Source organism: Haliotis rubra, unplaced genomic scaffold (genome assembly GCF_003918875.1).
Source record: "Haliotis rubra isolate DU_JTF1 unplaced genomic scaffold, ASM391887v1 Scf41, whole genome shotgun sequence".
NCBI lineage: Eukaryota > Metazoa > Mollusca > Gastropoda > Lepetellida > Haliotidae > Haliotis > Haliotis rubra.
Window position 1 is genome coordinate 2,197,748 of NW_025767091.1, and position 15,653 is coordinate 2,213,400.

The following is a 15,653-nucleotide window of genomic DNA, read 5'->3' on the forward strand; positions in this document are numbered from 1 at the left end:
GTAAATAATCGAGTTGATCAGACAATCCAGTGATCAACAGCATGAGCATCGATCTCCGCAACTGGGATACGATGACATGTGTCAACCACGTCAGACAGCCTGACCACCCGATCGCGTTAGTCGCCTTTTACGACAAACATGGATTTATGAAGATCAATTTTAAATGGGATCTTTCGTGCCTCTGTTGAATTTTAACCAGTACTTTGTAACACGGACATGCGCATTGACACACAGGGTTGGTGACAACCTTCGGAGCTGACGATTGTATTTCGTATGTATTTCCCATCTTTAAAAACCTTTTACATGGCAAAGAAAAACTCCTTCTAATTGTTTATGCCGCCGGTAACCACATATTTCTGTAACATACTGTTGTGGCAAACATAAGTAACATTTTAAAATATACTTTTCGATCAGTCTTTCCAATCTCATTTAAAATTATTTATTTTGACGAAAACTTGTTTCCCACTGTTTGATAGATCAGCAATGTAATATCTGCATCATGGAAATTAGGAGAAATCATTGCACCAAGTACTTGTACCAGTTGGGCTGTTGATATCTTCGCATATCCACTTGTATTTCTATTAATTTGACTTTTGTAGCTGAACAGTTAATCACTATGTTTCTGACAAAAAGAAAGTGTAACCTGGATCTGGAGACAAAGATGCGGCACATCTTGTTGTCTAACTATTGCAACTAAAAGACTGGTATATGATGGCGTCTGGACCAGACAATGTAACCTGGGTCTGGAGACGATGACGGCACATCTCGTTGTCCCTATTGCAACTAAAACGATCGGTATATGATGGCGTCTATGGACAAGACAATGTTGTGATCACAAAACGATCTCAGCGCTACGAATCTCGTAAGTTTACATTAAAGCATAGGAGTCAGGGGCCCGTTTCACAAAACGATCTCAGCGCTACGAATCTCGTAAGTTTACATTAAAGCATAGGAGTCAGGGGCCCGTTTCACAAAGCGATCGTAGCTCTACGGCCGTCGTAAGTCTATGTTAAAGTATGGGAGTTACGATCACCTTAGCGCTACGATCGCTTTGTGGAACGGGGCCCTGGATAGTCGCAGAGCTACGGCAGCTTTGTGTAACGGGACCCAAGTGTAGCCACCTCATGGCTGTATATGATCTCCTTCTCCGACCAACACAGGCTTGGGGAACATCTGATAAACTGAATGTAGCGGTGAGCATTAAGTGATGCTGTCATTAAAATGATTAAATGTATGAACGTAATACTGAATAGTTATACTGACGATATAAACTGTCTGTATGTGAGTGAGTGAGTGAGTATGTATCGTTTTCGCCGCTTTTAGCAATATTCCAGCAATATCAAGGCAGGGGACACCAGAAATGGGTTTCAAACATTGTACCCATGTTGGGAATCGAACCCGTGTCTTCGGCGTGACGAGCGAACGCTTTAACCACTAGGCTATCCCACCGCCCCTAAATATACCAGTATAGATAACTAGGATATTGCCAATCATGACAATCTAGACCTGGAAAAGACGGTTTGTCACAGCACCCCCGCCTTCGTGCTGTAGTGGTTAGAACGTCCGCAGAGAAAGCGGAAGGTCGCGGGTTCGGTCCCTTCCTGGGACAAGGACTCGTCGACTCGGAGTCAGTATAATGTGTCTGAGTGGGGCATTCATGCTTAACTGCGACATGGTATCTCAGTAGGTTAGCACTATAAAACCAACTTAAGAAGCCACACATACATATGCATGCACGTCGTCATATGAGCGAAATATTCTTAAGTTCGACGTTAAACCGCATTTCACCACATTTTATCAGAGCGCCACTGATCAGCGACACTGCTAACTCACGAGCGTCCAGTCGAAGTGCACCTCTCCCACATCACAGTCATGTGAATCGATCTCAGGTGTACATTACAATCGCTGTTTTCTGTTGAGATAAAAACTGTACAGGGAATTATTTGCGGCCTTACATTACATCCTGTTTCTACTAGCAACTCATCTTTATGAAGGCATGTATAGGGCGTGCAGTGTTGATTATAGCATCAGTACATGCACCTGTGTTTACATAGCTGCCTCGACATTTATAGACAGAGTAAATACTTTAAATGGTTTGATTGAACTTCCGTATCTGTTTTCATAACACACAATCACACCGAGCTAATGTCTTTATCTTTCTGTGTTGACCAGCCATCTCCTGATATAACGTATGTGGGTGGAATGAAAACTGGGAATAAACGAAATACTCGTAATTTGCTAGACCTCCATCCACACTATGAAGAAAATAAACAAACACTTGTTTGGCGGTTAAGGTGGAGTTTAATAATAGAGGTAAACAAGTCAATGAAGTGAAAAATATCACACAGCCCAAGACTGACCTAAAATACTATAAACACCACCAAAGCCCGCCAAACAAGAGAGAGCATCCAAGAGCTGAACAGTAAAATGTTTACCAAACATCAGTTCACAATTGTAATATTAACCATATAACTGTAGGCAGAAATTAACATTGAGGGGGAAACTAGATTGTTGACAAAGGCAATCTGCACAGACAGATCCAAAAAGGTAACCCACTTGAAGTAGGCAAGCTCCATCCTGTCAATATGTCTATTTCTCCAGACAGTCTTACAGTATATATGGAAGGTTATGATATACGCCGCACAAGCATGGCAGGCGGGACGGAAAGGAGAGGACGCATGCGTGGTAGAGAACAAGACAGACACTTCCGGTAGTTATGCAAATTAGACATCATGACACATGATTCTACAATATGTAAGCCCAATTCTAATTCTCGCTAAAACATTCATACTATATATTTGTTGTTTAATCCTGTACTCAGCAATATATGATGGCGATCTGTGAATTATCGAGACTACTCTGGACCAGACAATACAGTGACTGACATCACGAGCATCAATCTTCGGAAAAGAGATACAATGATATTCTTCGAACACGTCACCAGGCCTGACTCGGCTCTGGCAAGAATTGCATGCTGAAAACAACTTCAATATCAAGCATTGGCGCATAGCAATCTTGTTCCTATAACCGAACCATAGAGCTCAATGTTAATTAATAGTGTACCATTTTTCTCAAAGGAGAAAAGGGTCTCTCTCTGTGTATCATGGTTTCTCACAGTATGAGTGGCCCAGTCGTTCAGGCCGCTCACACTCCATGGTCCCCCAGGCGTGTCAAAATGTCGTCCAATCAGAGACTCGCCCTGATTCCTGTCCAGCCCACACGTGCTCATGTACCAAGGGGTTGTTTGGTTGGTTGGTTGGCTGTCCAACACCGCACTCAGCAATATTCCAGCTATATGGCGGCTGCCTGTACATAATCAAGTCTGGACCAGACAATCCAGTGATCAACATCATGAGCATCGATCTAGATAATTGGGATACGATGACATTTGTCAACCAAGTCATCGAGCCTGACCACCCGATCCCGTTAGTCGCCTCTTCCGACAAGCATGGATCTAACCCGGATCTGTACCAAAGGGACAAACGTCCTAGGTAGACCTTTCCTCTTGCTTAAAAGTTAGTCATAGTGTAACTGTGTGTTAAAAAAGTGCATCCTCGCTTCTCACGGGACAGTTTTCATATCATGTGGTACTGTTTCACACAGGGTAGCACGTTTTCACGTATTGGGCTACGGATTCAAATATAGTGTAGGAATGTTTCACACATTGTAGCACAGTATCATTTTGCGTTACTGTTTCTCATAGTGTAGCACTGTTTTTTCATAATGCAGCACTGTTTCAAGTGACGAAGAGTTACCATTCATAGTATAGTACTGTTTCTCATAGCATATTACTGTTCTCCATATCGTAGCACTGTTTCACATCACTTAATCTCATAGAGTAGAACTATGTTTTGTGATATAAACATTGTTTATAACTTAGCATATACATACATACAAACATTTGTATAGCGCCAACTGCTCAAAGGCGCTTTGTTTTCCCTCGATCATTGGATGTCCATCACAACGTCAAATCGTATTTTCAATCTCAACTCCCTGGGGAGCATAAAACTCTTGCTGCCTACTAGGCGCATCGAGTTAATGTGGCTTTTCCATCCTTACGAGGTACCCATTCACAGCTGGGTGGACTGGGACACATAGTCACAGTACTTTGCCCAAGTTCACTTCACGTTGCTGTACCCGCAACTAGGTGTTTGCACGTATTTATGTGGCCACCATCTGGTCATCTACCAACGGATTCGCGGGTTCTTTTAAGTGCAGAGGGTTGTGTACTGTACACTAGGGGTTCTGACAACACGGAAAGAGTCTGCACACAAAGTGCACAGGGTTGTGCACTGTACACTAAAGGTTGTGACAACACTGAACACAAAGTTGACTCCAAGGTCCAAGGTTTTTTACACCCGGTCACAGGTGGGCTCGATCCCGGCACCTCCAAGCTCGCTGGATTACTAGCCTGGCGCCCTAGACAGTTCGCCCACCGCGCCCCCACGAGCATATTGAAGCACTGTTTCTCATTTTGCAGCACTGTTTACTCCAAGTTGAATCTGCTTATGCAGATAATGGAGGCTGATTGCTTTCCTTGTATATACGTTTTGCATGTGTTTACATTTCGTGGATGGAGTAACCATGGTTATGTGATGTGAAGTGTATGACTGCTGTAATATGTCTAGTGTTGTGTTTAAGATTGAAGGCAAGGACGATGGGGCTCGCCCACTGGATCCGGTCACTGGAGTTTACCTGAATGTGATCGGAGATAGCGAATGTGGAGTCTGATGTAATATACTGTAATGAGGAGTCTGTATGCTTCTCCGTGTATGTGTATCTGATGTATGTCATTGTTGGGGTTGATGTTGACTGCCGTGGGTCGCTCTGTGTCCTGGATGGTTGACTTCAAAACAAAGTCAAAACATTGATTACACATTCTCGTTTCATGCCGACTGTGTTCCGTCTTATTGCGCAACTTAGTACAATATCCAGTCCAGAATTTTGAGACAAACTCATACATCTGGTTATATAAAAATAAATCAGTACTATTTAATACATCTAATCACTTGTATATTGCAACACCACGCTACTAATCCTTGCAAACATGTCTTGCAGCGTGCTCTGTCGTACATCGTGCTCTGACAAACGGAAATCTAGAAATCGTGGAAACCTCAAAACGAGGCTCGGCCGCTAAAAAGGTTTGGTGGTCTTGTACGGCCTTGATATTATATTAATCACACTGTACGTTACAAAAAGACACCTAATAAGCGCAAAGACCACATAACAGGTGTAACCAGTAAGCCAAATGAATTGTGAATCATTGTACGACCTGTTCAAACAGGGGCAGTCTGTGACGTCTTAGTTAACCACATGCTCCCTAAACCTCGCCATAAAATATAGAAATACGATTTTTGTAAAGTTTAAAATTAAAATTCATTTGTAAATACCATTTTCTTATGAAACGAGGAATCGGAATATCGTATAACCATAGTTGTTTGTAGTGTCTCTTTTCACTTTCACACGAGAAAATTCGGATCGGCTGAAAAGTAGGTCATTATCTGAATTTGGTTCATGAGACTCATGTTTCGGTTTGTGTGTTGGTGTGTGAGTAGGCGGTGTCCATCTTGGATCGTATCTGGCTTGATTTGGGGTGGCAAGAGTGAATGGTGCTGTCTGATGCCGCCAAGGTCTGGTTCAGGGTGATACTATGGATGTGATGGTTCTATTGACGACCGTACAACAGGATCTGGAGTTGTGATCGGTGGATGGACATATTTCCGATGTACTGTTCCTCATGGGTGGATTTATTATTCTTTACTTTAAGGTTTGTTGTCCTGCTTCTAGATATGGGCGTCTAGGAAGAGAAGTTTAGATTTAGTATACATGGTCAAACATATCCTCGGGTTCTCAACGGAGACCAAGGTAACTTCATCCCTGTGACCATGCCTGACTTCACCCCTATTATAACAGAGTTATCCCTGTTTGTTGTTCAGAAGTCTCTGTATTAGATAAGTATGTCCTTCTCGCTTGTTGATCACGTACTTGATAACGGTAACAGTGTAACGGTATCCGAAATATAACATTGAAAGAATATATAATAGTGAGTGAGTTGCGTTTTACGCCGTTTTTAGCAATATTCAAGCAATAACACGGCGGGGGACACCAGAAATGGGCTTCACACATTTTACCCATGTGGGGAATTGAACCCGGGCCTTCGGCGTGACGACGTAACGCGTTAACCACTAGGCTACCCCACCGCCCGAATATATAATACAAATATTAAATGATCTCAAAATGTATCCAAAATCCAAACCTTTGTTCACAGATGGCATCTGTATATATTGCAACCGGTACTGCCTACAAGACATGCGTACCCCTTCCGAGAACATCTGGTGTGAGTTACGAGTGTGGCCGGTAGTGCAGGACAACACTGAAGACATGTTCAGTGAGTTTAAGTGATCTATTCATAATATTTCACCAGTGTTGCACCTTTACGCCCGATGTGCTCGAGGATAATTATTCCATAAGTTAACACTATGACTGACTTTATACAGTTTTTCTGCCACGACATTTAATTCAGGGGTTAACAGGAGTAGCACACAGACAACCAGCTGTAACGTGGATTTAAGAGACGCATCATTTGTCGATGTAGTGCTGAACTTTTACGCACGCTTCAGTCACCATTATCCTCTGTCTTAGACTCGGCTCACACCACGGTATATCCACCCAATGCATTTGCCACCAACCAGGTTCTACCTTGATCGAGTGTTACAATATCATCGAGTAATGGGGAACTCTTCTTGAATCCCAGTCTACACCTCTGTACATGGGTATGAGCCAGATAAGGAACATATCCTTGTTTTAAACAATGTACCCGTGAAGATCCGAGTTAGAAACGCTCACGAGCAACCCATGCTTGCCGTAAGAGGCGACTAACGTGATCGGGTGGTCAGGCTCGCTGATTTGGTTGACACATGTTATCGGTTCCCAATTGCGTAGATCGATGCTCATGATGTTAATCACTGGATGGTCTGGTCCAGACTCCATTATTTACAGACTGACACCATATAGCTGGAATATTGCTGAGTGCGGCGTTAAACAGAGCTATCGGACAAAAAATGTTTGAAGACAGCTGTAGCTGGAACACTCCTGGATTCGGGGTCGAACAACACCGTCTGCTGCCTTTGGTATTCATTGACATTAAAGATAACTGCTGTTTTGATTTTACTAATCGAATTTTCGATTTAAACGATAATGCCCAACAGGTGAGTGTACATATACTTCTGATTTCGTCGTCCGCTTCAGTGAGAGTAATACTTTTGTGTATAGAAGAGAAATCTGAAAAAGAACAAACATGTGTTACTGTCAATGGTTGTGTCTACAGTATATACATTGTTCTAATAACTGATACATGGAATCGTATAACTATAATCACAACTAAAAGTTCGAACCACTAGGCTACCTCACCACCCCATGTAATAAAGAACAAGTTGGTAATAGGGACAGTGTGACCAGGGGGACTGGCGAGTGGGGAACACCATGGCAATATTAACACAGACTGACATACGTTCATCATTGTAATGTTCACCGGTATCATACACACACACACACACACACACACACACACACACACACACACACACACACACACACACACACACACACACACACACACACACACACACACACACACACACACACACACACACACACACACACACACACATCCATCCATCCATCCATCCGTCCACACACACACAACACACATCCACACACGTCCGTCCGTCCACACACATACATACATACATACATACATACATACATACATACATACATACATACATACATACATACATACATACATACATACATACATACATACATACATACATACATACATACATACATATATAGTGCTAAAATCAGATAAGCACTGCTCTAAAGCGCTTTGAGTTCAACATCTATACAGTGAGATTCAGTAGGCTTGGCTAAACAATGAGTTTTTAGTTTGGTTTAGAAGAGTGAGAGTTCTTGTGAGGCCCGTATGTTGATTGGGAGTTTGTTCCATAAGAATGGTACTGCTGATGCAAAAGACCGTTCGCCGTAAGACTTGGTTCTGGAGCTTGGTACCACAAGGAAATGGCTGTCAGCTGACCGCAGACTGCGCCGAGGTTGGTATGGCTGAATAAGACTTGAGATGTAGTTAGGAGCAAGATTGTGCAGAGATTTGAAAGTGAGGAGCAGAATCTTGTAGATGGTTCGGTAGCGAACAGGTAGCCAATGAAGTCTCTTCAAGACAGGGGTGATGTGCTTGAACTTGCGAGTAAGAGTGACCACACGAGCCGCTGCATTCTGGACCTGCTGCAGTTTCTTGACAAGATGAGCTGGGAGACCATAGAGGAGTGAGTTACAGTAATCATGGCGAGATGTGATGTAGGCCTGAACTGATGCTGCTATTATCTCATCTAGATATCTTCGGATCTTTCCAATTGATCTGGTCTAACACAACGCAATCGTTGACATATAGACGTATCCTTCTATTAATAATACCTCCTACCGAAAAGTCATATGGGGTTTAATACCGCTTTTACTTACGTTAAAATACATGAGATTCGAACCTGGGAAGAGTCATTTTGTGGACTGGGTTGCCATTGGCGTTGCCCACGGTCTTAATCGTTGCACATCGATCACTGCATTTTCTGAACCACGTCATTACATGCCAGCGGGATAAAGATGGAATTCTGTGACTTTAAGCAACACGCATGCGTACGTACGCACATGCACGCACCCGGTCACATCACAGCGGTCACACACACACGCACTTGACATGACTTAAACACGTCTGTACACCCTAAGAACGTACAATGACCTGCCCATATGGGGAAAGTAATGTGTATGCATAGATATCAGCGGCATATACTTACGAAGAGCAGATCTTGGGACATGCTTTTGCGGGGATGGCGCTGACGGAGTTGACACACGCCCCCTGGCACTGTTTCTCTGTGGCGTCCGTCCCCACCTGGTTTATGAGGTCCGCTATGCCTGTCGTCAACTGGGCGTCTGTCACTATTGAGGACAGGTCTGAAATGAACGAGTCGGTTTCTTTAAAGAAGCAACACTTGAGGCAAGTTTTAACGCCAGTTGTGTCGGTTATAATGCATCCCTTCACAACACGTCAGTGATGACGTTACGTGATGCCGCAATAGTCTGACATAATGGTGAAACTGAATGTCAAATCTAACGTCATAGCATGCCAGCAGAGACGCCACTTTATAATAGCAATAACAACCCTTTCTGTCAGCTACAGGATCACTTTCTGTCAGCAATAACGTACTATTTTAGCGTCACTATACGTCAACAATAACCCACATTGTGTCGGCAATAATATCAATGTGGACTAACGTCAGACTATGTTAGCAATACGTGACGCAATATATTAACGTCACTTTATACCAGCTATGAAGTCAACAACTTCACCAATTATGTCATATAAACATGTTAAAATAGCCTAAAGATGATTTTGTTTGTTTGGTAGTTGTTTAACGCCTCACTCAGCAATATTACAGCTATATGGCAGCGGTCTGTAAATAATCGAGTCTGGACCAGACAATCCAGTGACCAACAGCATGAGCATTGATCTACGCAATTGGGATACGATGACATGCGTGAACCAAATCATCGAGCCTGACCTCTCGATCCCGTTAGTCGCCTCTTAAAGACAAGACTGGGTTGCTGAAGAACGATTCTAACCCGGATCTTCACGGGTAATATCCTGAAAAAATGTCGCTACACATGCAAATAAAATATTTCACGGAACAGAATATGACGTCGCGGATGACTACAAGACTCACCCAGATCAGTGCATTGTTTACTGCAAGTTGACACTGCGGTGTAACCATACGCCTCGCCTTCTTCCCTGGAATAGCCATACACCTGGACAGCACATGGACTGCTGGAGGCGACGCTGTCCACCATGTGTGATCCGTACGACACCGGCAACCTAGCGATGGAGTAGCCGAGTTGAGGGACGTTTTGCCACTGGACGCCAGTCAGTTGTTTCCCGTCCAGTCGGACATCCTTGGTGTGACCCGATGACGTTATCAAGGTTATGTAATTTTCATAATCTTCATAATTTTGCATCCCGATTGTCTTTTCCATGGTAACAAAAATATATCTAGACCCAAATTTGGTGATACCCGGGTAGTGTTCTATTGGTCGAACGAGAAGGGTCATGGGGTCATAGGTTAGAAACTGGACCACAAGTACTGGTTGGGACGAGTGGACGACCACAGTGGAGTTGTCTTTAGCGGAGTGGTTGATGAACTCTCCAGCACCTAACCTGTTGTGGATAGTTGTCGGAGCACCTCCATTGTAGACGGACAACGTGACGTCAGTGTTGCCCACGCTGGCCAGGACCCTCATTTGATATCCCTTATTATCCCCCGCCATGTCTGGAACTAGGAAGTCCTTGCCCCACATCACCGGGGGAGGGACCTGAAGCAGGATCTTATCGCAGCCATCGGCTGAAGAACTTCGGTCGTCACCAAAGAAGGTACAAGAACCTCCCGAATAAAGGACAAAGTTGTGATTCGCTGTGACATGGGTTCCACCAAGGTCACATCCTTCGTCTCCAAAGAAGTCGACATGACCCGTCGACAAGGCGAACACTTCCATTCTCGCCAGAGTGACGCTGATGACGTCAGAGTTGCCGTAGTCTCTGTTATTGTAGTTGTACTTACATTTCGTTTTCAGTTTTACGGTAACATGAGTGTTATCTTCCATAGCAACCACGCCGAGGATGGCGTTGTTAGGGACGCCTGGAATGTAGTAGCCGTGTGACAGTGATTTTGTTGGGACGGCATGAACCACGTTGGCATCGCCGTAGTGTCTGTCGAGGGTGAAGACAAGGACGTCATCGGTACAGGACACCGAAACACCTTTGTGGGAAATCTCAGACTGGAGATTTAGTTGAGTGGTTTCCGGAAGACCTATTTTTATTACTCCGCCGACGGCGATGCGTTCATGGTGCACTATTTTGTGTTGACTGTTGTCCGAAGGTTTGTATTCTACCGTGCACTCTCCCCCCTCCTCGGACTGTATCACGACGTAATTAAGGAGGGCGTGGTCAGGTGATTCGTGGAAGCTGGAAAAGAACGCCAGGCCAAACTCCTTTCCAAGATAAGCTGAGTCTGTAACATACATGTTTATGTAATTATTCACAATCTGTCAGGATATTGACAGTCTCGAATTATAACGCTTGACAAAGTTTTCTGTTAATCTAATACTATTTCTATAAATATTCATATCACTAGTGAAGTTTGAGAGCATATTGTGTGACTCTCTGCATACATGTAATTTCACCAGCCCCCGAACGCCATGCAGATAAATCTTATATATTGATCAATATTGATAGTTTTGACCCCCTCCAATCCAGGTTCTGCAACATCAAGTAAGACTATATCCGTCGTTAGTACCTCACTGCACAGACGATCAAACAACGTTCATTTTATTATTTATCTACCACAACATGGTGAAACATGTCCAAGATATTTTATGGATTAAACTTCTTTTTAATTTCTCTCACAACGTTTCGAGACCATTCCAGACCATTGGCCAGTTCACTTGATGAAGGGACCTGGAATGGTCTCGAAACGTCGAAACGTTGTGAGAGAAATTAAAAAGAAGTTTAATCCATAAAATATCTTGGACATCACTGTACAACTTCTAAATGCCACTGAAAGACATGGTGAAACATGACTGGTTGAAACCTACGACCAAATCTTAAAACACACTGATATCGAACCGGAATTCGAACTAAATGCACTTAAGGGGCGCAACTCTGCAGTGCCTTTTAACGAGATGGACACGTATACGAATTACAGAAGTTTGTCTTTGAGAAGCGCTATCGTTATGATATAGACCGCATATGTTCCTGTACATTTAGTTGAAGGATAAAATAACAATAACCATAATCTCAACGTTTCTGTATGAACAAACAACTAGTCACAGTTCCCCAATCGCCTGTTTTAGTTCGTTACCTGTGATCGACGATATATTGTTGATGTTTCCACATAAAATGGCAATGAATGCCATGCGAAACACCGCCATGTTGACTGTTATCTCCAAGCATGAAATTCTTATCAGTTTGGGTTTGGACAAGAAAATTAATTTTAGAAAGTTTAATAGACATGACAACAACACGGAGTTATAGCTATATGGTAACATTCACGATAACCTGTTCTACCATTACACCATAACTTGCTCTACCATTTCACAATAACCTGATCTACAATTCCACGATAACCTGATCTACCATTACACGATAACCTGATCTACCATTACACGATAAACCTGATCTACCATTACACGATAACCTGATCTACCATTTCACGATAACCTGTTCTACCATTTCACAATAACCTATTCTACCATTACACGATAACCTGATCTACTATTACCCGATAACCTGATCTACAATTACACGATCACCTGTTCTACCATTACACGATAAACCCTTCTACCACTACACGATAACCTGATCTACCATTACACGATAAACCCTTCTACCATTACACGATAACCTGATCTACCATTTCATGATAACCTGATCTACAATTCCACGATAACCTGATCTACCATTACACGATAACCTGATCTACCATTTAATCATAACCTGTTCTAGCATTTCACGATAACCTGTTCTACCATTACACGTCAAACCCTTCTACCATTACACGATAACCTGATCTACCAGTACATGATAAACCCTTCTACCATTCCACGAAAACCTGATCTACCATTTCATGATAACCTGTTCTACCATTCCACGATAACCTGCTCTACCATTCCACAATAGAATGTTCTACCATTTTACGATAACCTGTTCTACCATTCCACGATAAAATGTTCTACCATTTTACGGTGACCTGTTCTACCATTTCCCAATAACCTGCTCTACCATTTTACGATAATATGTTCTACCATTCCACGATAACCTGTTCTACCAGTACACAATGACCTGTTCTACCATTCCATGATAACCTGTTCTACCATCTCACGATGACCCGTTCTACCATTTCGTGCTAACCTTTCTGTTCTACCATTCCACGATATCCTGTTCTACCATTTCACGATGACCCGTTCTACCATTTCATGCTAACCTTTCTGTTCTACCATTCCACGATAACCTGTTCTACCATTTCACGATCACCTGTTCTACAATTTCACGATAATATATTCTACCATTCCACGATAACCTGCTCTACCATTTCACGATAACTTGCTCTACCATTTCACGATAACTTGTTCTACCATTGACCAACTGGGGCAAATCACAGCAAGGTAGAATATGACCTGGGAACGTTATTTGTAGCTTGAGAGTGGCTTATAAGGTTCAAACCTTAACTGGTCATGCTAGACCCTGAGAAAATGAGTTGGATATTTGCACAGAACGACGTTACAACAGCAACACCTTATTTTTCTATGAGCTAAATAATACCCGTCACGATTAGATTTTAGGCGTTTAGGTGTAGTTGATTTTGGGACACGAAAATGTCGTGTCAATGAGATTCATTTCTTAAAACGTAACAAAATAATTCAGTATGTACATACGTGTCTTCAATGAGAAGATATCAATGGGAACTCGAGTACGACACAAGACGCATATATAGGGCTGCCTTGATAACATGAAGCTGCAGCTAACTGCAGCGAAGCATATTGATTAACATTACATGTTTCTGGAAAGGTTTAACTGCACATAGTCGCAGAATCTGTTAACTTCAACCTTACCGTGGAGACTTGATTTTGAAAACCTGTGAAAGCTGGCGTTGTAGTGCCGGACTGGACATAGTTTGTGGTCTGTTTCAACAACTTCAACGTCAAGAGTTGCCCACTGTTACTAACAACTTTAACATCAATTGTTGTGAGCTTTTGTGGAACAACTTTAACATCAGTTGTGAGCTTCCCTAGAACAACTTTAACATCAGTTGTGAGCACCGCTGGAACTTGTCACCTGTAGCATTGTACAGACGTAGTTAGGCTCTACAACGTTTTCCCCTCGTTTGGAGGTACCTGTCCTGATAACAATGTCTGCGTGCACAGTTGGAATTACATTTGCAAGGCTTGTTTTCACAAACTTACTTCTCCCCAGCTGTCACGTGTTGCAGAATGTTACGCTGATAGACTGCGCCAACATGTGTCTACTTAATCTGACCTGCCTCTCGTTTTTTTCATTCGACCGTCTATTTAAAATGTTGTCTTCGGACAGAGAGGTACAGCACTCCTGAAAGCTTCAATGCTTTCCGGACTTCTTTCTATTACATGACCTACCCAGGTAAGTGTGTTATTCGGGTTTTAGTCCGCTTTTAGAATTCCAGCAGTACCACGCCGAGGTACAACAGAAATGGGCTTCACACATTGTACTGTTGCATGGATTCGAACCTGGGTCTTCAGCGAGACAAGCGAACGATTTAACCTCTAGGCTACCCCACCGCCCCTCCCAGATAACGCTCCAGGGGTACTCTGTGAGATGCCTTGGATGGTAGTCAGTGTGACATAGTGTTGTGTTTGTCACATTTTAGTAGCTCTACAGACTGACGACAAAGTAATATGAATGACCTATGAAAGGATATTCGATGTGTGGTATCACATTGTTTTCAGTGTAACGTCTCACATACTATACGGTGTGACGTTCTATAGGGTACATGGCGTGACGTGCCACATATTGATATGTGTAACGTATAATATGATGTACGGTGTCACGTCCGATAACATACATAGCGTGACGTATGATATAGTGATATGTGTAACGTATAATATGATATACGGTGTGACGTCCTGTAACATACAAAGCGTGACGTATGATATAGTGATATGTGTAACGTATAATATGATATACAGTGTGACGTCCGATAACATACATAACGTGACGTACAACATAGTGATATGTGTAACGTATAATATGATATACGGTGTGATGTCCGATAACATACATAACGTGACGTATGATATAGTGATATGTGTAACGTATAATATGATATACGGTGTGAGATCCGATAACACACATAACGTGACGTATGATATAGTGATATGGGTAACGTATAATATGATATACAGTGTGACGTCTGGTAACATAAATAGCGTGAAGTACCATATAGTGATATGTGTAACGTGTAATATGATATACGGTGTGCTTTCCGATAACATACATAGCGTGACGTATGATATAGTAATATGTGTAACGTGTAATATGATATACCGTGTGACGTCCGATAATATACATACTATTAGCGTGACGTACCACATAGTGAAATGAGTAACGTCTCATACAGTGTTCAGAGCGATAGGGTAAATAGCACGGCGTACCACATACACATGTGGTAATCTGTGCGACATATCGCATTATGTGCAGTGTGGTATTCTGCACACTGTTTTAATGAGGTGTACCACACAGTGATGTGTCATCCGGAATCTAGTCGGAAGACAGGGTATAAGTGTGGCCACCCTACAGTATTGTTTGTTTTGCTGTTTAGCGCCGCTGGCAGCAGTATTCCACATGACGGCTCTCTGTAAATAATCGAACCATACAATCGAGTGATTCACATCATGTACATCAATCTACTCAAACGGAATACGAATAAATCACCAAAATCGGCTAAATCTTCACGGGTCTCTCTGAGTGGCGTGTTACGCTGTATAGTTTCATGTGTCAC

At 42.6% G+C, this 15,653-nt stretch overlaps 1 protein-coding gene across 1 annotated transcript; it reads right to left on the minus strand.

The window, feature by feature from the left end:
- Positions 1-7,154: 7,154 nt before the first annotated feature.
- On the minus strand, positions 7,155-12,059 carry LOC124288013. Its single transcript, XM_046724531.1, has 4 exons — positions 11,982-12,059; positions 9,795-11,132; positions 8,868-9,024; positions 7,155-7,281 (listed from the first exon to the last, which is right to left on the minus strand). Exons 1-4 carry the CDS (start codon positions 12,049-12,051, stop codon positions 7,245-7,247), a joined length of 1,602 nt encoding a protein of 533 aa, XP_046580487.1. The 5' UTR covers positions 12,052-12,059; the 3' UTR covers positions 7,155-7,244.
- Between the last annotated feature and the right edge of the window lie 3,594 nt (positions 12,060-15,653).

Coding starts and splice junctions, on each gene's coding strand:
- LOC124288013 (XM_046724531.1), bottom strand. CDS start 12,051: ATGGCGGTGTTTCGCATGGCATTCATTGCCATTTTATGTGGAAACATC. Junction 11,133..11,981: donor CAATATATCGTCGATCACAG/GTAACGAACTAA, acceptor TGTATGTTACAG/ACTCAGCTTATCTTGGAAAG. Junction 9,025..9,794: donor TAAACAATGCACTGATCTGG/GTGAGTCTTGTA, acceptor CGTTCATTTCAG/ACCTGTCCTCAATAGTGACA.